Source organism: Stegostoma tigrinum, chromosome 9 (assembly GCF_030684315.1).
Source record: "Stegostoma tigrinum isolate sSteTig4 chromosome 9, sSteTig4.hap1, whole genome shotgun sequence".
Lineage (NCBI taxonomy): Eukaryota > Metazoa > Chordata > Chondrichthyes > Orectolobiformes > Stegostomatidae > Stegostoma > Stegostoma tigrinum.
In genome coordinates, this window is record NC_081362.1 from 98,348,305 (window position 1) to 98,368,394 (window position 20,090).

A 20,090-nucleotide genomic window follows, 5' to 3' on the forward strand; every position below is an offset into this window, starting at 1 on the left:
AACAGACTGTAACACACTGACCATAGCACACCAACCATCGGACACTGACCATACCACACCAACCATCAAACAGTGACTGAAACACATTGACCATCATACACTGACTGTCACACACTGACTATAACTCACTGACAATCACAGACTGGCTGTGACACTGACTGTCTCACACTGACCATACCACACCAACCATCTCACACTGACTGTAACACACTGACCATCATACACTGACCATACCACGCCAACCATCACACACAGACTGTTACACACAGACCATTATACACTGCCCCTAATTCACAGACCGTCATACACTGACCATACCACACCAACCATCACACACTGACTGTTACACACAGACTGTAACACACTGACTGTAATATGCGGACCATCACACACTGACCGTAATACACAGGCCGTCACACACTGACCATACCACAGCGACCATCACACGCTGACCATACCACACCAACCATCACACACTGACTGTAACACACAGACCATAACTCACTGACAATCACACACTGGCTGTGACACACTGACTGTCTCACACTGACCATACCACACCGATCGTCACACACTGTCTGTAACACACATCCATCACACACTGACCATACCACACCGAGCATCACACGCTGACTGTAACACACAGACAGTCATACACTGACAATACCACACCGACCATCACACACTGACTGTAACAAACAGACAGTCATACACTGACAATACCACACCGACCATCACACACTGACTGTAACACACAGACCATCGTACACTGACCATACCACACCGACCATCACACACAGACCATTATACACTGACCCTAATTCACAGGCAATCACACACTGACCATACCACACCGACCATCACACACTGGCTGTAACACACAGGCTGTCACACACTGACCATACCACACCGACCATCACACACTGACCTTAACTCGCTGACAATCGCACACTGACTGTAACACATGGACCATCGCACACTGGCTGTGACACACTGACTGTCTCATACTGACCATACCACACCGACCATCATACACTGACCATACCACGCCAACCATCATACACTGACTGTAACACACTGACCATCATACACTGACCATACCACGCCAACCATCACACACAGACTGTTACACACAGACCATTATACACTGCCCCTAATTCACAGGCAATCATACACTGACCATACCACACCAGCCATCACACACTGACTGTAACACACAGACCGTCATACACTGACCATACCACACCAACCATCACACACTGACTGTTACACACAGACTGTAACACACTGACTGTAATATGCGGACCATCACACACTGACCGTAATACACAGGCCGTCACACACTGACCATACCACAGCGACCATCACACACTGGCCATACCACACCAACCATCACACACTGACTGTAACACACAGACCATAACTCACTGACAATCACACACTGGCTGTGACACACTGACTGTCTCACACTGACCATACCACACCGATCGTCACACACTGACTGTAACACACAGACAGTCACACACTGACCATCACACTCAGACATAACACACTGACCGTCATACATTGCCCGTAGCACACCAAAAATCACACACTTACTGTAACACACAGACCATCACACACTGACCATACCACACCAAGCATCACACACTGTCTGTAACACACATCCATTACACACTGACCACACCACACCGAGCATCACACGCTGACTGTAACACACAGACAGTCATACACTGACAATACCACACCGACCATCACACACTGACTGTAACAAACAGACAGTCATACACTGACAATACCACACCGACCATCACACACTGACTGTAACACACAGACCATCGTACACTGACCATACCACACCGACCATCACACACAGACCATTATGCACTGACCCTAATTCACAGGCAATCACACACTGAGCATACCACACCGACCATCACACACTGGCTGTAACACACAGGCTGTCACACACTGACCATACCACACCGACCATCACACACTGACCGTAACTCGCTGACAATCGCACACTGACTGTAACACATGGACCATCACACACTGGCTGTGACACACTGACTGTCTCATACTGACCATACCACACCGACCATCATACACTGACCATACCACGCCAACCATCATACACTGACTGTAACACACTGACCATCATACACTGACCATACCACGCCAACCATCACACACAGACTGTTACACACAGACCATCATACACTGACCATACCACACCAACCATCACACACTGACTGTTACACACAGACTGTAACACACTGACTGTAATATGCGGACCATCACACACTGACCGTAATACACAGGCCATCACTCACTGACCATACCACAGCGACCATCACACACTGACCATACCACACCAACCATCACACACTGACTGTAACACACAGACCATAACTCACTGACAATCACACACTGGCTGTGACACACTGACTGTCTCACACTGACCATACCACACCGATCGTCACACACTTACTGTAACACACAGACAGTCACACACTGACCATCACACTCAGACATAACACACTGACCGTCATACATTGCCCGTAGCACACCAAAAATCACACACTTACTGTAACACACAGACCATCACACACTGACCATACCACACCAAGCATCACACACTGTCTGTAACACACATCCATTACACACTGACCACACCACACCGAGCATCACACGCTGACTGTAACACACAGACAGTCATACACTGACAATACCACACCGACCATCACACACTGACTGTAACAAACAGACAGTCATACACTGACAATACCACACCGACCATCACACACTGACTGTAACACACAGACCATCGTACACTGACCATACCACACCGACCATCACACACAGACCATTATACACTGACCCTAATTCACAGGCAATCACACACTGAGCATACCACACCGACCATCACACACTGGCTGTAACACACAGACAGTCACACACTGACCATCACACTCAGACATAACACACTGACCGTCATACATTGCCCGTAGCACACCTAAAATCACACACTTACTGTAACACACAGACCATCACACACTGACCATACCACACCAAGCATCACACACTGTCTGTAACACACATCCATCACACACTGACCATACCACACCGAGCATCACACGCTGACTGTAACACACAGACAGTCATACACTGACAATACCACACCGACCATCACACACTGACTGTAACACACAGACCATCGTACACTGACTAGACCACACCGACCATCACACACAGACCATTATACACTGACCCTAATTCACAGGCAATCACACACTGACCATACCACACCGACCATCACACACTGGCTGTAACACACAGGCTGTCACACACTGACCATACCACACCGACCATCACACTCTGACCGTAACTCGCTGACAATCGCACACTGACTGTAACACATGGACCATCACACACTGGCTGTGACACACTGACTGTCTCATACTGACCATACCACACCGACCGTCATACACTGACCATACCACACCAACCATCACACAGTGACTGTAACACACAGGCCGTCCCGTCACACACTGACCATACCACACTAACCATCACACACTGACTGTTACACACAGACTATCACACACTGACCATACCACACCAACCATCACACACTGACCGTAACTCACTGACAATCGCACACTGACTGTAACACGCGGACCATCACACACTGGCTGTGACACACTGACTGTCTCATACTGACCATACCACACCGACCATCACACACTGACCATACCACACCAACCATCACACAGTGACTGTAACACACAGGCCGTCACACACTGATCATACCACACTAACCATCACACATTGACTGTTACACACAGACCATCATACACAGGCCATACCACACCAACCATCACACACGGACTGTAACACACAGACCGTCCCACACTGACCATACCACACCGACCATCACGTACTGACTGTTACACACAGACTGTAACACACTGACTGTAATACACAGGCCATCACACACTGACCATACCACAGCGACCATCACACACTGACTGTAACACACAGACCGTCACACACTAACCGTTACACACTGACTGTAATACACAGGCCATCACACACTGACCCTAACTCACAGGCAATCACACACTGACCATACCACATCAAGCTTCACACACGGACTGTAACACACAGACCATCAAACACTGACCATACCACACCAACCATCACACAGTGTCTGTAACACACCGTCCATCACACACTGACCATACCGCACCAACCATCACACACCGACTGTAACACACTGACCATACCACACCAACCATCACACACTGTCCATAACACACGGACTGTTACACACTGACCATACCACACCAACCATCACTCATGTCCGTAACACACAGACTGTCACACACTGACCATACCACACCAACCATCAGACACTGACCATCCCACACCAACCATCACACACTGACCATACCACACCAACCATCAAACAGTGACTGAAACACATTGACCATCATACACTGACTGTAACACACTGACTATAACTCACTGACAATCACAGACTGGCTGTGACACACTGACTGTCTCACACTGACCATATCACGCCAACCATCACACACTGACTGTTACACACAGACCATCATACACTGACCATACCACACCAACCATCACACACTGACTGTAACACACAGACCATCATACACTGACCATACCACACCGACCATCATACACTGACTGTAACACACAGACCGTCATACACTGACCATACCACACCAACCATCACACACTGACTGTAACACACAGGCTGTCACACACTGACCATATCACACACTGACCGTAACTCGCTGACAATCGCACACTGACTGTAACACACGGACCATCACACACTGGCTATGACACACTGACTGTCTCATACTGACCATACCACACCAACCATCACACACTGACTGTAACACACTGACTGTCTCATACTGACCATACCACACCAACCATCACACACTGAGCATACCACACCAACCATCACACAGAGACTGTAACACACAGGCCGTCACACACTGACCATACCGCACTAACCATCACACACTGACTGTTACACACAGACCATCATACACTGACAATACCACACCAACCATCACACACGGACTGTAACACACAGACCGTCACACACTGACCATACCACACCGACCATCACGTACTGACTGTTACACACAGACTGTAACACACTGACCGTAATAACAGGCCATCTCACACTGACCATACCACAGCGACCATCACACACTGACTGTAACACACAGACCGTCACACACTGACCATCACACACTGACTGTTACACACTGACTGTCATACACAGGCCATCACACACTGACCCTAACTCACAGGCAATCACACACTGACCATACCACAACAAGCATCACACACTGACTGTAACACACAGACCGTCATACACTGACCATACCACACCAGCCATCACACACTGACTGTAACACACAGACCATCAAACACTGACCATACCACACCAACCATCACACAGTGACTGTAACACACCGATCATCACACACTGACCATACCACATCAACCATCACACACTGACTGTAACAAACAGACTGTAACACACTGACCATAGCACACCAACCATCGGACACTGACCATACCACACCAACCATCAAACAGTGACTGAAACACATTGACCATCATACACTGACTGTCACACACTGACTATAACTCACTGACAATCACAGACTGGCTGTGACACTGACTATCTCACACTGACCATACCACGCCAACCATCACACACTGACTGTTACACACAGACCATCATACACTGACCATACCACACCAACCATCTCACACTGACTGTAACACACAGACTATCATACACTGACCATACCACACCGGCCATCACACACTGACCCTAACACACAATCACACACTGACCAAAGCACACCGACCATCACACACTGACTGTAACACACAGACCGTCACACACTGACCATACCACACTGACTGTTACACACAGACCATCACACTGACCATACCACACCGACGATCACACACTGACCATACCACACAGACCGTCACACACTGATCATACCACACCAACCATCACACACTGACTGTAACACACCGACCATCATACACTGACCATACCACGCCAACCATCATACACTGACTGTAACACACTGACCATCATACACTGACCATACCACGCCAACCATCACACACAGACTGTTACACACAGACCATTATACACTGCCCCTAATTCACAGGCAATCATACACTGACCATACCACACCAGCCATCACACAATGGCTGTAACACACAGACCGTCATACACTGACCATACCACACCAACCATCACACACTGACTGTTACACACAGACTGTAACACACTGACTGTAATATGCGGACCATCACACACTGACCGTAATACACAGGCCGTCACACACTGACCATACCACAGCGACCATCACACACTGACCATACCACACCAACCATCACACACTGACTGTAACACACAGACCATAACTCACTGACAATCACACACTGGCTGTGACACACTGACTGTCTCACACTGACCATACCACACCGATCGTCACACACTGACTGTAACACACAGACAGTCACACACTGACCATCACACTCAGACATAACACACTGACCGTCATACATTGCCCGTAGCACACCAAAAATCACACACTTACTGTAACACACAGACCATCACACACTGACCATACCACACCAAGCATCACACACTGTCTGTAACACACATCCATCACACACTGACCATACCACACCGAGCATCACACGCTGACTGTAACACACAGACAGTTATACACTGACAATACCACACCGACCATCACACACTGACTGTAACTAACAGACAGTCATACACTGACAATACCACACCGACCATCACACACTGACTGTAACACACAGACCATCGTACACTGACCATACCACACCGACCATCACACACAGACCATTATACACTGACCCTAATTCACAGGCAATCACACACTGACCATACGACACCGACCATCACACACTGGCTGTGACACACAGGCTGTCACACACTGACCAAACCACACCGACCATCACACACTGACTGAAACTCGCTGACAATCGCACACTGACTGTAACACATGGACCATCGCACACTGGCTGTGACACACTGACTGTCTCATACTGACCATACCACACCGACCATCATACACTGACCATACCACGCCAACCATCATACACTGACTGTAACACACTGACCATCATACACTGACCATACCACGCCAACCATCACACACAGACTGTTACACACAGACCATTATACACTGCCCCTAATTCACAGGCAATCATACACTGACCATACCACACCAGCCATCACACACTGACTGTAACACACAGACCGTCATACACTGACCATACCACACCAGCCATCACACACTGATTGTAACACACAGACCATCATACACTGACCATACCACACCAACCATCACACAGTGACTGTAACACACAGGCCGTCCCGTCACATACTGACCATACCACACTAACCATCACACACTGACTGTTACACACAGACTATCACACACTGACCATACCACACCAACCATCACACACTGACCATAACTCACTGACAATCGCACACTGACTGTAACACGCGGACCATCACACACTGGCTGTGACACACTGACTGTCTCATACTGACCAGACCACACCGACCGTCACACACTGACCATACCACACCAACCATCACACAGTGACTGTAACACACAGGCCGTCACACACTGACCATACCACACTAACCATCACACACTGACTGTTACACACAGACCATCATACACAGGCCATACCACACCAACCATCACACACGCACTGTAACACACAGACCGTCACACACTGACCATACCACACCGACCATCACGCACTGACTGTTACACACAGACTGTAACACACTGACTGTAATACACAGGCCATCACACACTGACCATACCACAGCGACCATCACACACTGACTGTAACACACAGACCATCACACACTAACCGTTACACACTGACTGTAATACACAGGCCATCACACACTGACCCTAACTCACAGGCAATCACACACTGACCATACCACATCAAGCATCACACACTGTCTGTAACACACAGACCATCAAACACTGACCATACCACACCAACCATCACACAGTGTCTGTAACACACCGTCCATCACACACTGACCATACCGCACCAACCATCACACACCGACTGTAACATACTGACCATACCACACCAACCATCACACACTGTCCATAACACACAGACTGTTACACACTGACCATACCACACCAACCATCACTCATGTCCGTAACACACAGACTGTCACACACTGACCATACCACACCAACCGTCAGACACTGACCATCCCACACCAACCATCACACACTGACCATACCACACCAACCATCAAACAGTGACTGAAACACATTGACCATCATACACTGACTGTAACACACTGACTATAACTCACTGACAATCACAGACTGGCTGTGACACACTGACTGTCTCACACTGACCATATCACGCCAACCATCACACACTGACTGTTACACACAGACCATCATACACTGACCATACCACACCGACCATCATACACTGACTGTAACACACAGACCGTCATACACTGACCATACCACACCAACCATCACACACTGACTGTTACACACACACTGTAACACACTGACTGTAATACACAGGCCATCACACACTGACCGTAATACACAGGCCGTCACACACTGATCAGACCACGCCAACCATCACACACTGACTGTAACACACAGACCATCACACACTGACCATCACACACTGACTGTTACACACAGACCATCACACTGACCATACCACACCGACCATCACACACTGACCATATCACACAGACCGTCGCACACTGACCATACCACACCAGCCATCACACACTGACCGTAACACAGCGACCATCACACACTGACCATACCACACAGACCGTCACACACTGACCATACCACACCAACCATCACACACTGACTGTAACACACAGACCATCATAAACTGACTGTAACACACTGACCATAACTCACTGACAATCACACACTGGCTGTGACACACTGACTGTCTCACACTGACCATACCACACCGACCATCACACACTGACTGTAACACACAGACCGTCACAACTGACCATCATACTCAGACATAACACACTGACCGTAATACATTGCCCGTAGCACACCAAAAATCACACACTTACTGTAACACACGGACCATCATACACTGACCATACCACACCAAGCATCACACACTGACTGTAGCACACAGACCATCATACACTGACCACACCACACCAACCATCACACACTGTCTGTAACACACAGACCATCACACACTGACCATACCACACCGAGCATCACACACTGACTGTAACACACAGACCATCGTAAACTGAACATACCACACCGACCATCACACACAGACTGTTACACACAGACCATTATACACTGACCCTAATTCAAAGGCAATCATACACTGACCATACCACACCAGCCATCACACACTGACTGTAACACACAGACCGTCATACACTGACCATACCACACCAACCATCACACACTGACTGTTACACACAGACTGTAACACACTGACTGTAATATGCGGACCATCACACACTGACCGTAATACACAGGCCGTCACACACTGACCATACCACAGCGACCATCACACACTGACTGTCACACACAGACTATCACACACTGACCATACCACACCAACCATCACACACTGACCGTAACTCACTGACAATCGCACACTGACTGTAACACACGGACCATCACACACTGGCTATGACACACTGACTGTCTCATACTGACCATACCACACCGACCGTCACACACTGACCATACCACGCCAACCATCACACACTGACTGTTACACACAGACCATCATACACTGACCATACCACACCGACCATCACACACTGACTGTAACACACAGACCGTCATACACTGACCATACCACACCAACCATCACACACGGACTGTAACACACAGACCGTCACACACTGACCATACCACACCGACCATCACGTACTGACTGTTACACACAGACTGTAACACACTGACCGTAATACACAGGCCATCTCACACTGACCATACCACAGCGACCATCACACACTGACTGTAACACACAGACTGTCACACACTGACCATCACACACTGACTGTTACACACTGACTGTAATACACAGGCCATCACACACTGACCCTAACTCACAGGCAATCACGCACTGACCATACCACAACAAGCATCACACACTGACTGTAACACACAGACCATCAAACACTGACCATACCACACCAACCATCACACAGTGTCTGTAACACACCGTCCATCACACACTGACCATACCGCACCAACCATCACACACCGACTGTAACACACTGACCATACCACACCAACCATCACACACTGTCCATAACACACTGACTGTTACACACTGACTGTAATACACAGGCCATCACACACTGACCCTAACTCACAGGCAATCACGCACTGACCATACCACAACAAGCATCACACACTGACTGTAACACACAGACCATCAAACACTGACCATACCACACCAACCATCACACAGTGACTGTAACACACCGATCATCACACACTGACCATACCACATCAACCATCACACACTGACTGTAACAAACAGACTGTAACACACTGACCATAGCACAACAACCATCGGACACTGACCATACCACATCAACCATCAAACAGTGACTGAAACACATTGACCATCATACACTGACTGTCACACACTGACTATAACTAACTCACTGACAATCACAGACTGGCTGTGACACTGACTGTCTCACACCGATCATACCACGCCAACCATCACACACTGACTGTTACACACAGACCATCATACACTGACCATACCACACCAACCATCTCACACTGACTGTAACACACAGACTATCATACACTGACCATACCACACCGGCCATCACACACAGATTGTTGCACACAGACCATTATACACTGACCCTAATTCACATGCAATCACACACTGACCATACCGCACCAGCCATCACACACTGACCCTAACACACAATCACACACTGACCAAAGCACACCGACCTTCACACACTGACTGTAACACACAGACCATCACACACTGACCATACCACAGCGACCATCACACACTGACTGTCACACACAGACTATCACACACTGACCATACTACACCAACCATCACACACTGACCGTAACTCACTGACAATCCCACACTGACTGTAACACACGGACCATCACACACTGGCTATGACACACTGACTGTCTCATACTGACCATACCACACCGACCGTCACACACTGACCATACCACGCCAACCATCACACACTGACTGTTACACACAGACCATCATACACTGACCATACCACACCGACCATTACACACTGACTGTAACACACAGACCGTCATACACTGACCATACCACACCAACCATCACACACTGACTGTTACACACAGACTGTAACACACTGACTGTAATACACAGGCCATCACACACTGACTGTAATACACAGGCCGTCACACACTGATCAGACCACGCCAACCATCACACACTGACTGTCACACACAGACCATCATACACTGACCATACCCGACCGGCCATCACACACTGACCGTAACACACCAACCATCACACATTGACTGTAACACACAGACCATCATACACTGACCATACCACACCGGCCATCACACACTGACCGTAACACACCAACCATCACACATTGACTGTAACACACAGACCATCACACACTGACCATACCACACTGACCATCACACATTGACTGTAACACACTGACCATCACACACTGACCATACCACACCAACCATCACACACTGACTGTCACACATAGACCAAAACACACTGACTGTAACACACGGACCATCACACACTGACTGTAACACACTGACCATCACACACTGACTGTAACACATGGACCATCACACACTGACTGTAACACGCGGACCATCACACACTGGCTGTGACACACTGACTGTTTGACAGTTGCCAAAGCTCACCAACAATCACACACTGACCATCACACTCAGACAGTAACACACTGACCATCATACATTGCCCATAACACACCAACCATCACACACTTACTGTAACACACAGACCATCACACATTGACCCTTACTCACAGGCAATCACACACTGACCATACCACACCAACCATCACACACTGACCATGCCACACCAACCGTCAAACACTGACTGAAACACATTGACCTTCTCACACTGACCATCATACACTGACTGGAACACACTGTCCGTGACACACTGACAATCACACACTGACTGTTACACACAGACCATCATACACTGACCATACCATACCAACCATCACACACTGACCGTAACACACGGACCATCACACACTGACCATTCCACACCAACCATCACGCACTGACTGTAATACATTGACCATCACACACTGACCGTAACTCACTGACAGTCGCACACTGGCTGTGACACACTGACTGTCTGACACTGACCAAAGCACACCAACAACCGCACACTGATCATCACTCACTGACCCTAACACACTGACCATCACACACTGACCATACCACACCAACTTTCAAACACTGACTGTAATACATTGACCATCACACACCGACTGTAACACACTGACCATACCACACCAACCATCACACACTGTCCATAACACACTGACTGTTACACACTGACTGTAATACACAGGCCATCACACACTGACCCTAACTCACAGGCAATCACGCACTGACCATACCACAACAAGCATCACACACTGACTGTAACACACAGACCATCAAACACTGACCATACCACACCAACCATCACACAGTGTCTGTAACACACCGTCCATCACACACTGACCATACCGCACCAACCATCACACACCGACTGTAACACACTGACCATACCACACCAACCATCACACACTGTCCATAACACACTGACTGTTACACACTGACTGTAATACACAGGCCATCACACACTGACCCTAACTCACAGGCAATCACGCACTGACCATACCACAACAAGCATCACACACTGACTGTAACACACAGACCATCAAACACTGACCATACCACACCAACCATCACACAGTGACTGTAACACACCGATCATCACACACTGACCATACCACATCAACCATCACACACTGACTGTAACAAACAGACTGTAACACACTGACCATAGCACAACAACCATCGGACACTGACCATACCACATCAACCATCAAACAGTGACTGAAACACATTGACCATCATACACTGACTGTCACACACTGACTATAACTAACTCACTGACAATCACAGACTGGCTGTGACACTGACTGTCTCACACTGATCATACCACGCCAACCATCACACACTGACTGTTACACACAGACCATCATACACTGACCATACCACACCAACCATCTCACACTGACTGTAACACACAGACTATCATACACTGACCATACCACACCGGCCATCACACACAGATTGTTGCACACAGACCATTATACACTGACCCTAATTCACATGCAATCACACACTGACCATACCGCACCAGCCATCACACACTGACCCTAACACACAATCACACACTGACCAAAGCACACCGACCTTCACACACTGACTGTAACACACAGACCATCACACACTGACCATACCACAGCGACCATCACACACTGACTGTCACACACAGACTATCACACACTGACCATACTACACCAACCATCACACACTGACCGTAACTCACTGACAATCCCACACTGACTGTAACACACGGACCATCACACACTGGCTATGACACACTGACTGTCTCATACTGACCATACCACACCGACCGTCACACACTGACCATACCACGCCAACCATCACACACTGACTGTTACACACAGACCATCATACACTGACCATACCACACCGACCATTACACACTGACTGTAACACACAGACCGTCATACACTGACCATACCACACCAACCATCACACACTGACTGTTACACACAGACTGTAACACACTGACTGTAATACACAGGCCATCACACACTGACTGTAATACACAGGCCGTCACACACTGATCAGACCACGCCAACCATCACACACTGACTGTCACACACAGACCATCATACACTGACCATACCCGACCGGCCATCACACACTGACCGTAACACACCAACCATCACACATTGACTGTAACACACAGACCATCATACACTGACCATACCACACCGGCCATCACACACTGACCGTAACACACCAACCATCACACATTGACTGTAACACACAGACCATCACACACTGACCATACCACACTGACCATCACACATTGACTGTAACACACTGACCATCACACACTGACCATACCACACCAACCATCACACACTGACTGTCACACATAGACCAAAACACACTGACTGTAACACACGGACCATCACACACTGACTGTAACACACTGACCATCACACACTGACTGTAACACATGGACCATCACACACTGACTGTAACACGCGGACCATCACACACTGGCTGTGACACACTGACTGTTTGACAGTTGCCAAAGCTCACCAACAATCACACACTGACCATCACACTCAGACAGTAACACACTGACCATCATACATTGCCCATAACACACCAACCATCACACACTTACTGTAACACACAGACCATCACACATTGACCCTTACTCACAGGCAATCACACACTGACCATACCACACCAACCATCACACACTGACCATGCCACACCAACCGTCAAACACTGACTGAAACACATTGACCTTCTCACACTGACCATCATACACTGACTGGAACACACTGTCCGTGACACACTGACAATCACACACTGACTGTTACACACAGACCATCATACACTGACCATACCATACCAACCATCACACACTGACCGTAACACACGGACCATCACACACTGACCATTCCACACCAACCATCACTCACTGACTGTAATACATTGACCATCACACACTGACCGTAACTCACTGACAGTCGCACACTGGCTGTGACACACTGACTGTCTGACACTGACCAAAGCACACCAACAACCGCACACTGATCATCACTCACTGACCCTAACACACTGACCATCACACACTGACCATACCACACCAACTTTCAAACACTGACTGTAATACATTGACCATCACACACCGACTGTAACACACTGACCATACCACACCAACCATCACACACTGTCCATAACACACTGACTGTTACACACTGACTGTAATACACAGGCCATCACACACTGACCCTAACTCACAGGCAATCACGCACTGACCATACCACAACAAGCATCACACACTGACTGTAACACACAGACCATCAAACACTGACCATACCACACCAACCATCACACAGTGTCTGTAACACACCGTCCATCACACACTGACCATACCGCACCAACCATCACACACCGACTGTAACACACTGACCATACCACACCAACCATCACACACTGTCCATAACACACTGACTGTTACACACTGACTGTAATACATTGACCATCACACACTGACCGTAACTCACTGACAGTCGCACACTGGCTGTGACACACTGACTGTCTGACACTGACCAAAGCACACCAACAACCGCACACTGATCATCACTCACTGACCCTAACACACTGACCATCACACACTGACCATACCACACCAACTTTCAAACACTGACTGTAATACATTGACCATCACACACTGACTGTAATACACTGACCATCACACACTGACCGTAACTCACTGACAATCGCACACTGGCTGTGACACAATGACTGTCTCACTCTGACCATACCACACCAACCATCACACACTGACTATCACACACTGACCATGAAACAACCGTCAAACAGTGACTGAAACACATTGACCTTCATACACTGACTGTAACACACTGACCATCACACACTGACCATACCACACCAACCGTCAAACACTGACTGTAATACATTGACCATCGCACACTGACTGTAACTCACTGACAATCGCACATTGGCTGTGACACACTGACTGTCTCACTCTGACCAGACCACACCAACCGTCAGACACTGACCATAACACACAGACCATCACACACTGACCATACCACACCAACCATCATAAACTGACCATTACACACTGACCATACCACACCAACCATCACAAAATGACCATCACACACTGACTATCACATACTAACCAGCAAACACTGACCATCACGCACTGAACATCACATATTAACCATCACAAACTGACTGTAGCACATTGACCATTGCAAACTGACCATGAATTGACCGTAACACACTGACTATGACTCACTGACCATCACAAACTGATCATCACACACTGTCCATAACACACAAACCATTTCACACTGACCATCGCGCACTGACGATGACACTGACAATCACATACTGACTGTAACACATTGACCATCATGCACTGACCATCACACACTGACCATCACACACTGACTGTAACACACAGACCATCACACAGTGACCGTGACACACTGACCAGCACATACTGACCATGACACACTGATTATTGCACACTGACTATGACACACGGGACATCACACACTGACCAGTGACCATCACAAAATGAATCTAATTGTCTTCTTGTCTGAATTCTAACAGGACTCACAGGCGGTGATCAAGATTTGAAACTCTGACTGGCTTTCCCTTTCTTGTATGAGGGCGAGTCTTCCTCACTATGAAGCTCCTCCTCGCTGCGGTTCTCCTTCACCACAGGGCTCCCTTATACCCTGGGTCTCATTGCCACAGCGTGAGGTCCGTTCCACTTGAGCCTAGGGCTCTGTTGCATTGGGGATTTCCAGTTGCATGGGCTTTGTGCCACCGAGACAAGTTAGAGAATTGGAGGACAGGGGTCAGTGGTTTGAGGACAGAGGCCAGTGGTCAGAGAATAAGGGCTAGTGGTTGGAGGACAGGATCCAGTATTTGTTGGACAGGACCAGAGGTTGGGAAGTGGACAGAACATGGGATGTAGGCAGAGATAACAAAGTGTAGAGCTGGATGAACACAGCAGGCCAAGCAGCATCAGAGGAACAGAAAGGCTGAAGTTTCGGGCCTGGACCCTTCTTCAGAAATGGGGAAGGGGAACAGAGTTCTGAAATAAATAGGGAGAGATGGGGAGGCACATATCTTGGAGACCTGAAACATGATGAATATTGGCAGAAAGATTAGAGCCTTGAGTGTTTCTGCTGCGATTGCAGAGTCTCCATCCTGAAACCTATCTGTGTTTCATACCTATTCTAGATCTCCAATACATTCGGAACTGTCCCCTTGACTGTGCAAGCATCTATTACAACGGGGTGAGTCAGTCTGGCGTTTACACCATCATTCCCTCCATTGGTGGACTGCCCATCAGAGTCTACTGTGACATGGATACTGCAGGTAGGGAGAGGTCTGGGAATGTGAACAGTGTGATTGTAACCCAGAGATGGCCATGCAGTGTGGATGACCAACAATTTACAGAATACATACCACAAAAGCACCTTTTCACGTCTAGTGCTGATCACACTAAATAAATGAGGTCAGGAGAATTGTACAAAATGCGGAGGAATGGAATTGTGGGAGATATAGCAGTTTGGGTCAGAAATTGGCTTGCTGAAAGGAGACAGAGGGTGGTAGTTGATGGGAAATGTTCATCCTGGAGACCAGTTACTAGTGGTATACCGCAAGGGTCGGTGTTGGGTCCACTGCTGTTTGTCATTTTTATAAATGACCTGGATGAGGGCGTAGGAGGATGGGTTAGTAAATTTGCAGACGACACTAAGGTCGGTGGAGTTGTGGATAGTGACGAAGGATGCTGTAGGTTGCAGAGAGACATAGATAAGCTGCAGAGCTGGGCTGAGAGGTGACAAATGGAGTTAATGCAGACAAGTGTGAGGTGATGCACTTTGCTAGGAGTAACCGGAAGGCAAAGTACAGGGCTAATGGTAAGATTCTTAGCAGTGTAGATGAGCCGAGAGATCTTGGTGTCCACGTACACAGATCCTTGAAAGTTGCCACCCAGGTTAACAGGGGTGTTCAGAAGGCATACAGTGTTTTAGCTTTTATTAATAGAGGGATCGAGTTCCGGAACCAAGAGGTTATGGTGAAGCTGTACAAAACTCTGGTGCGGCCGCACTTGGAGTATTGTGTACAGTTCTGGTCACCGCATTATAAGAAGAATGTGGAAGCTTTGGAAAGGGTGCAGAGGAGATTTACTAGGATGTTGCCTGGTATGGAGGGAAGATCTTACGAGGAAAGGACTTGAGGCTGTTTTCATTAGAGAGAAGGTTGAGAGGTGACTTAATTGCAACATATAAAATAATCAGAGGGTTAGATAGGGTGGATAGGGAGAGCCTTTTTCCTAGGATGGTGACGGTGAGCACGAGGGGGCATAGCTTTAAATTGAGGGGTGAACGACATAGGACAGATGTCAGAGGTAGTTTCTTTACTCAGAGAGTAGTAAGGGAATGGAACGCTTTGCCTGCAACAGTAGTAGATTCGCCAACTTTAGGTACATTTAAGTCGTCATTGGACAAGCATACGGATGTACATGGAATAGTGTAGGTTAGATGGGCTTGAGATCGGTATGACAGGTCGGCACAACATCAAGGGCTGAAGGGCCTGTACTGTGCTGTAATGTTCTATGTTCCATGTTCTATGAATGTCCTCATGCACATCAAGCTGTAGGATGACCCTTCCTCAGGACAGTGTGTTCCTTACTCTACTGTTAGCCTTGTTTGCAGAATAGAGGAGGCTCATCACTGAAAGGGATGGTGCTGACTCACTCACCAGCTGGGGTCCTTGAGCAAATAACTGAATTGGAAGCTGTAAACCAGCCTCATTCTTGTGCAGTGAATTTTCCATTCAACACAAAAACTTGTCTAATGGAACAGGTCACTTCAAATCTACACATTGGCTGAAAGTTTCACAATTTTTATTCTATGAGGATCACTAAAAAATCACAGAATTGTCAAATTGTAAAGTATAGAAGAGGTCTTTTAGCTCATTGAGTCTGTACCACTAAAACAAGGTTCTTATTTATTACAGATCCCTAATTGTAGATTGGATTCCCTATAGTGTGGAAACAGGCCCTTCGACCCAACAAGTCCACACCGCCCCTTGAAGCATCCCACCCAGACCCATTCCCCTATAACCCACACACCCCTGAACACTATGGGCAATTTAGCATGGCCGATCCACCTAGCCTGCACATCTTTGGGTTGTGGGAGGAAACCGGAGCACCCGGACGAAACCCACGCAGGCACAGGGAGAATGTGCAAACTCCACACAGACAGTCGCCCGAGGCTGGAATCAAACCCAGGTCCCTCGTGCTGTGAGGCTGCATTGCTAACTACTGAGCCACCGTGTAGTAAGTGGTGAGCCATGTTTTCAGCTTTTTGTGTACCTGTTTCATTCAATTCAGCAGATTTTTTAAAAATCCATTTATAGTGTCATAGAGGCCTACAGCACGGAAACAGACTCTTCTGTCCAACTAGTCCACACCAATCAAGTTCACAAACTAAACTCATCCACTTACCTGCATTTGCCCCATATCTCTGTCAACTTTTCCGTTCATGTACCCACCCATATGTCTTTTACATGTTGAAATTGTACCTACATCCATGACTTCCTCCGGCAGAGCATTCCATACACGGACCATTCTCTTATGTAAAAAAAGTTGCCCTTCATTTCCTTTTTAAAGCTTTCCCCTATCGTTCCGCTAGTTTTGCATTCTCCCACAGTAGGGAAAAGACCTTTGCCATTCACCTAATCGATGCCCCCTAATTATTTTAAAACTCAAATCCTCCATTCCCAGTAACATCCTAGTAAATCCCTCTCCAATATAATATTCTCCTTCCTACAGCAGGGCTACCAGAACAGCACACAGTGCTTCAGAAGAGGCCACACCAACGTCCTGCACAACCTCAACATAATGTCCAAATTCCTATACTCAAAGGTCTGAGCAATGAAGGCAAGTGTGCTAAACACCTTCTTACCCACCTTGTTTACATGTGAGGCAAATTTCAAAGAATT

The 20,090-nt window shown here is 47.7% G+C and overlaps 1 protein-coding gene across 1 annotated transcript in view; it reads left to right on the forward strand.

Moving 5' to 3' along the window:
• LOC125455213 (fibrinogen-like protein 1) overlaps positions 1–20,090 on the forward strand; it is a 62,648-nt gene that overhangs the window by 32,811 nt on the left and 9,747 nt on the right. Inside the window, exon 5 of the mRNA XM_059648864.1 lies at positions 17,319–17,456. Within this exon, the coding sequence (XP_059504847.1) occupies positions 17,319–17,456 (138 nt within the window). The remainder of the gene's footprint in view (positions 1–17,318; positions 17,457–20,090) is intronic.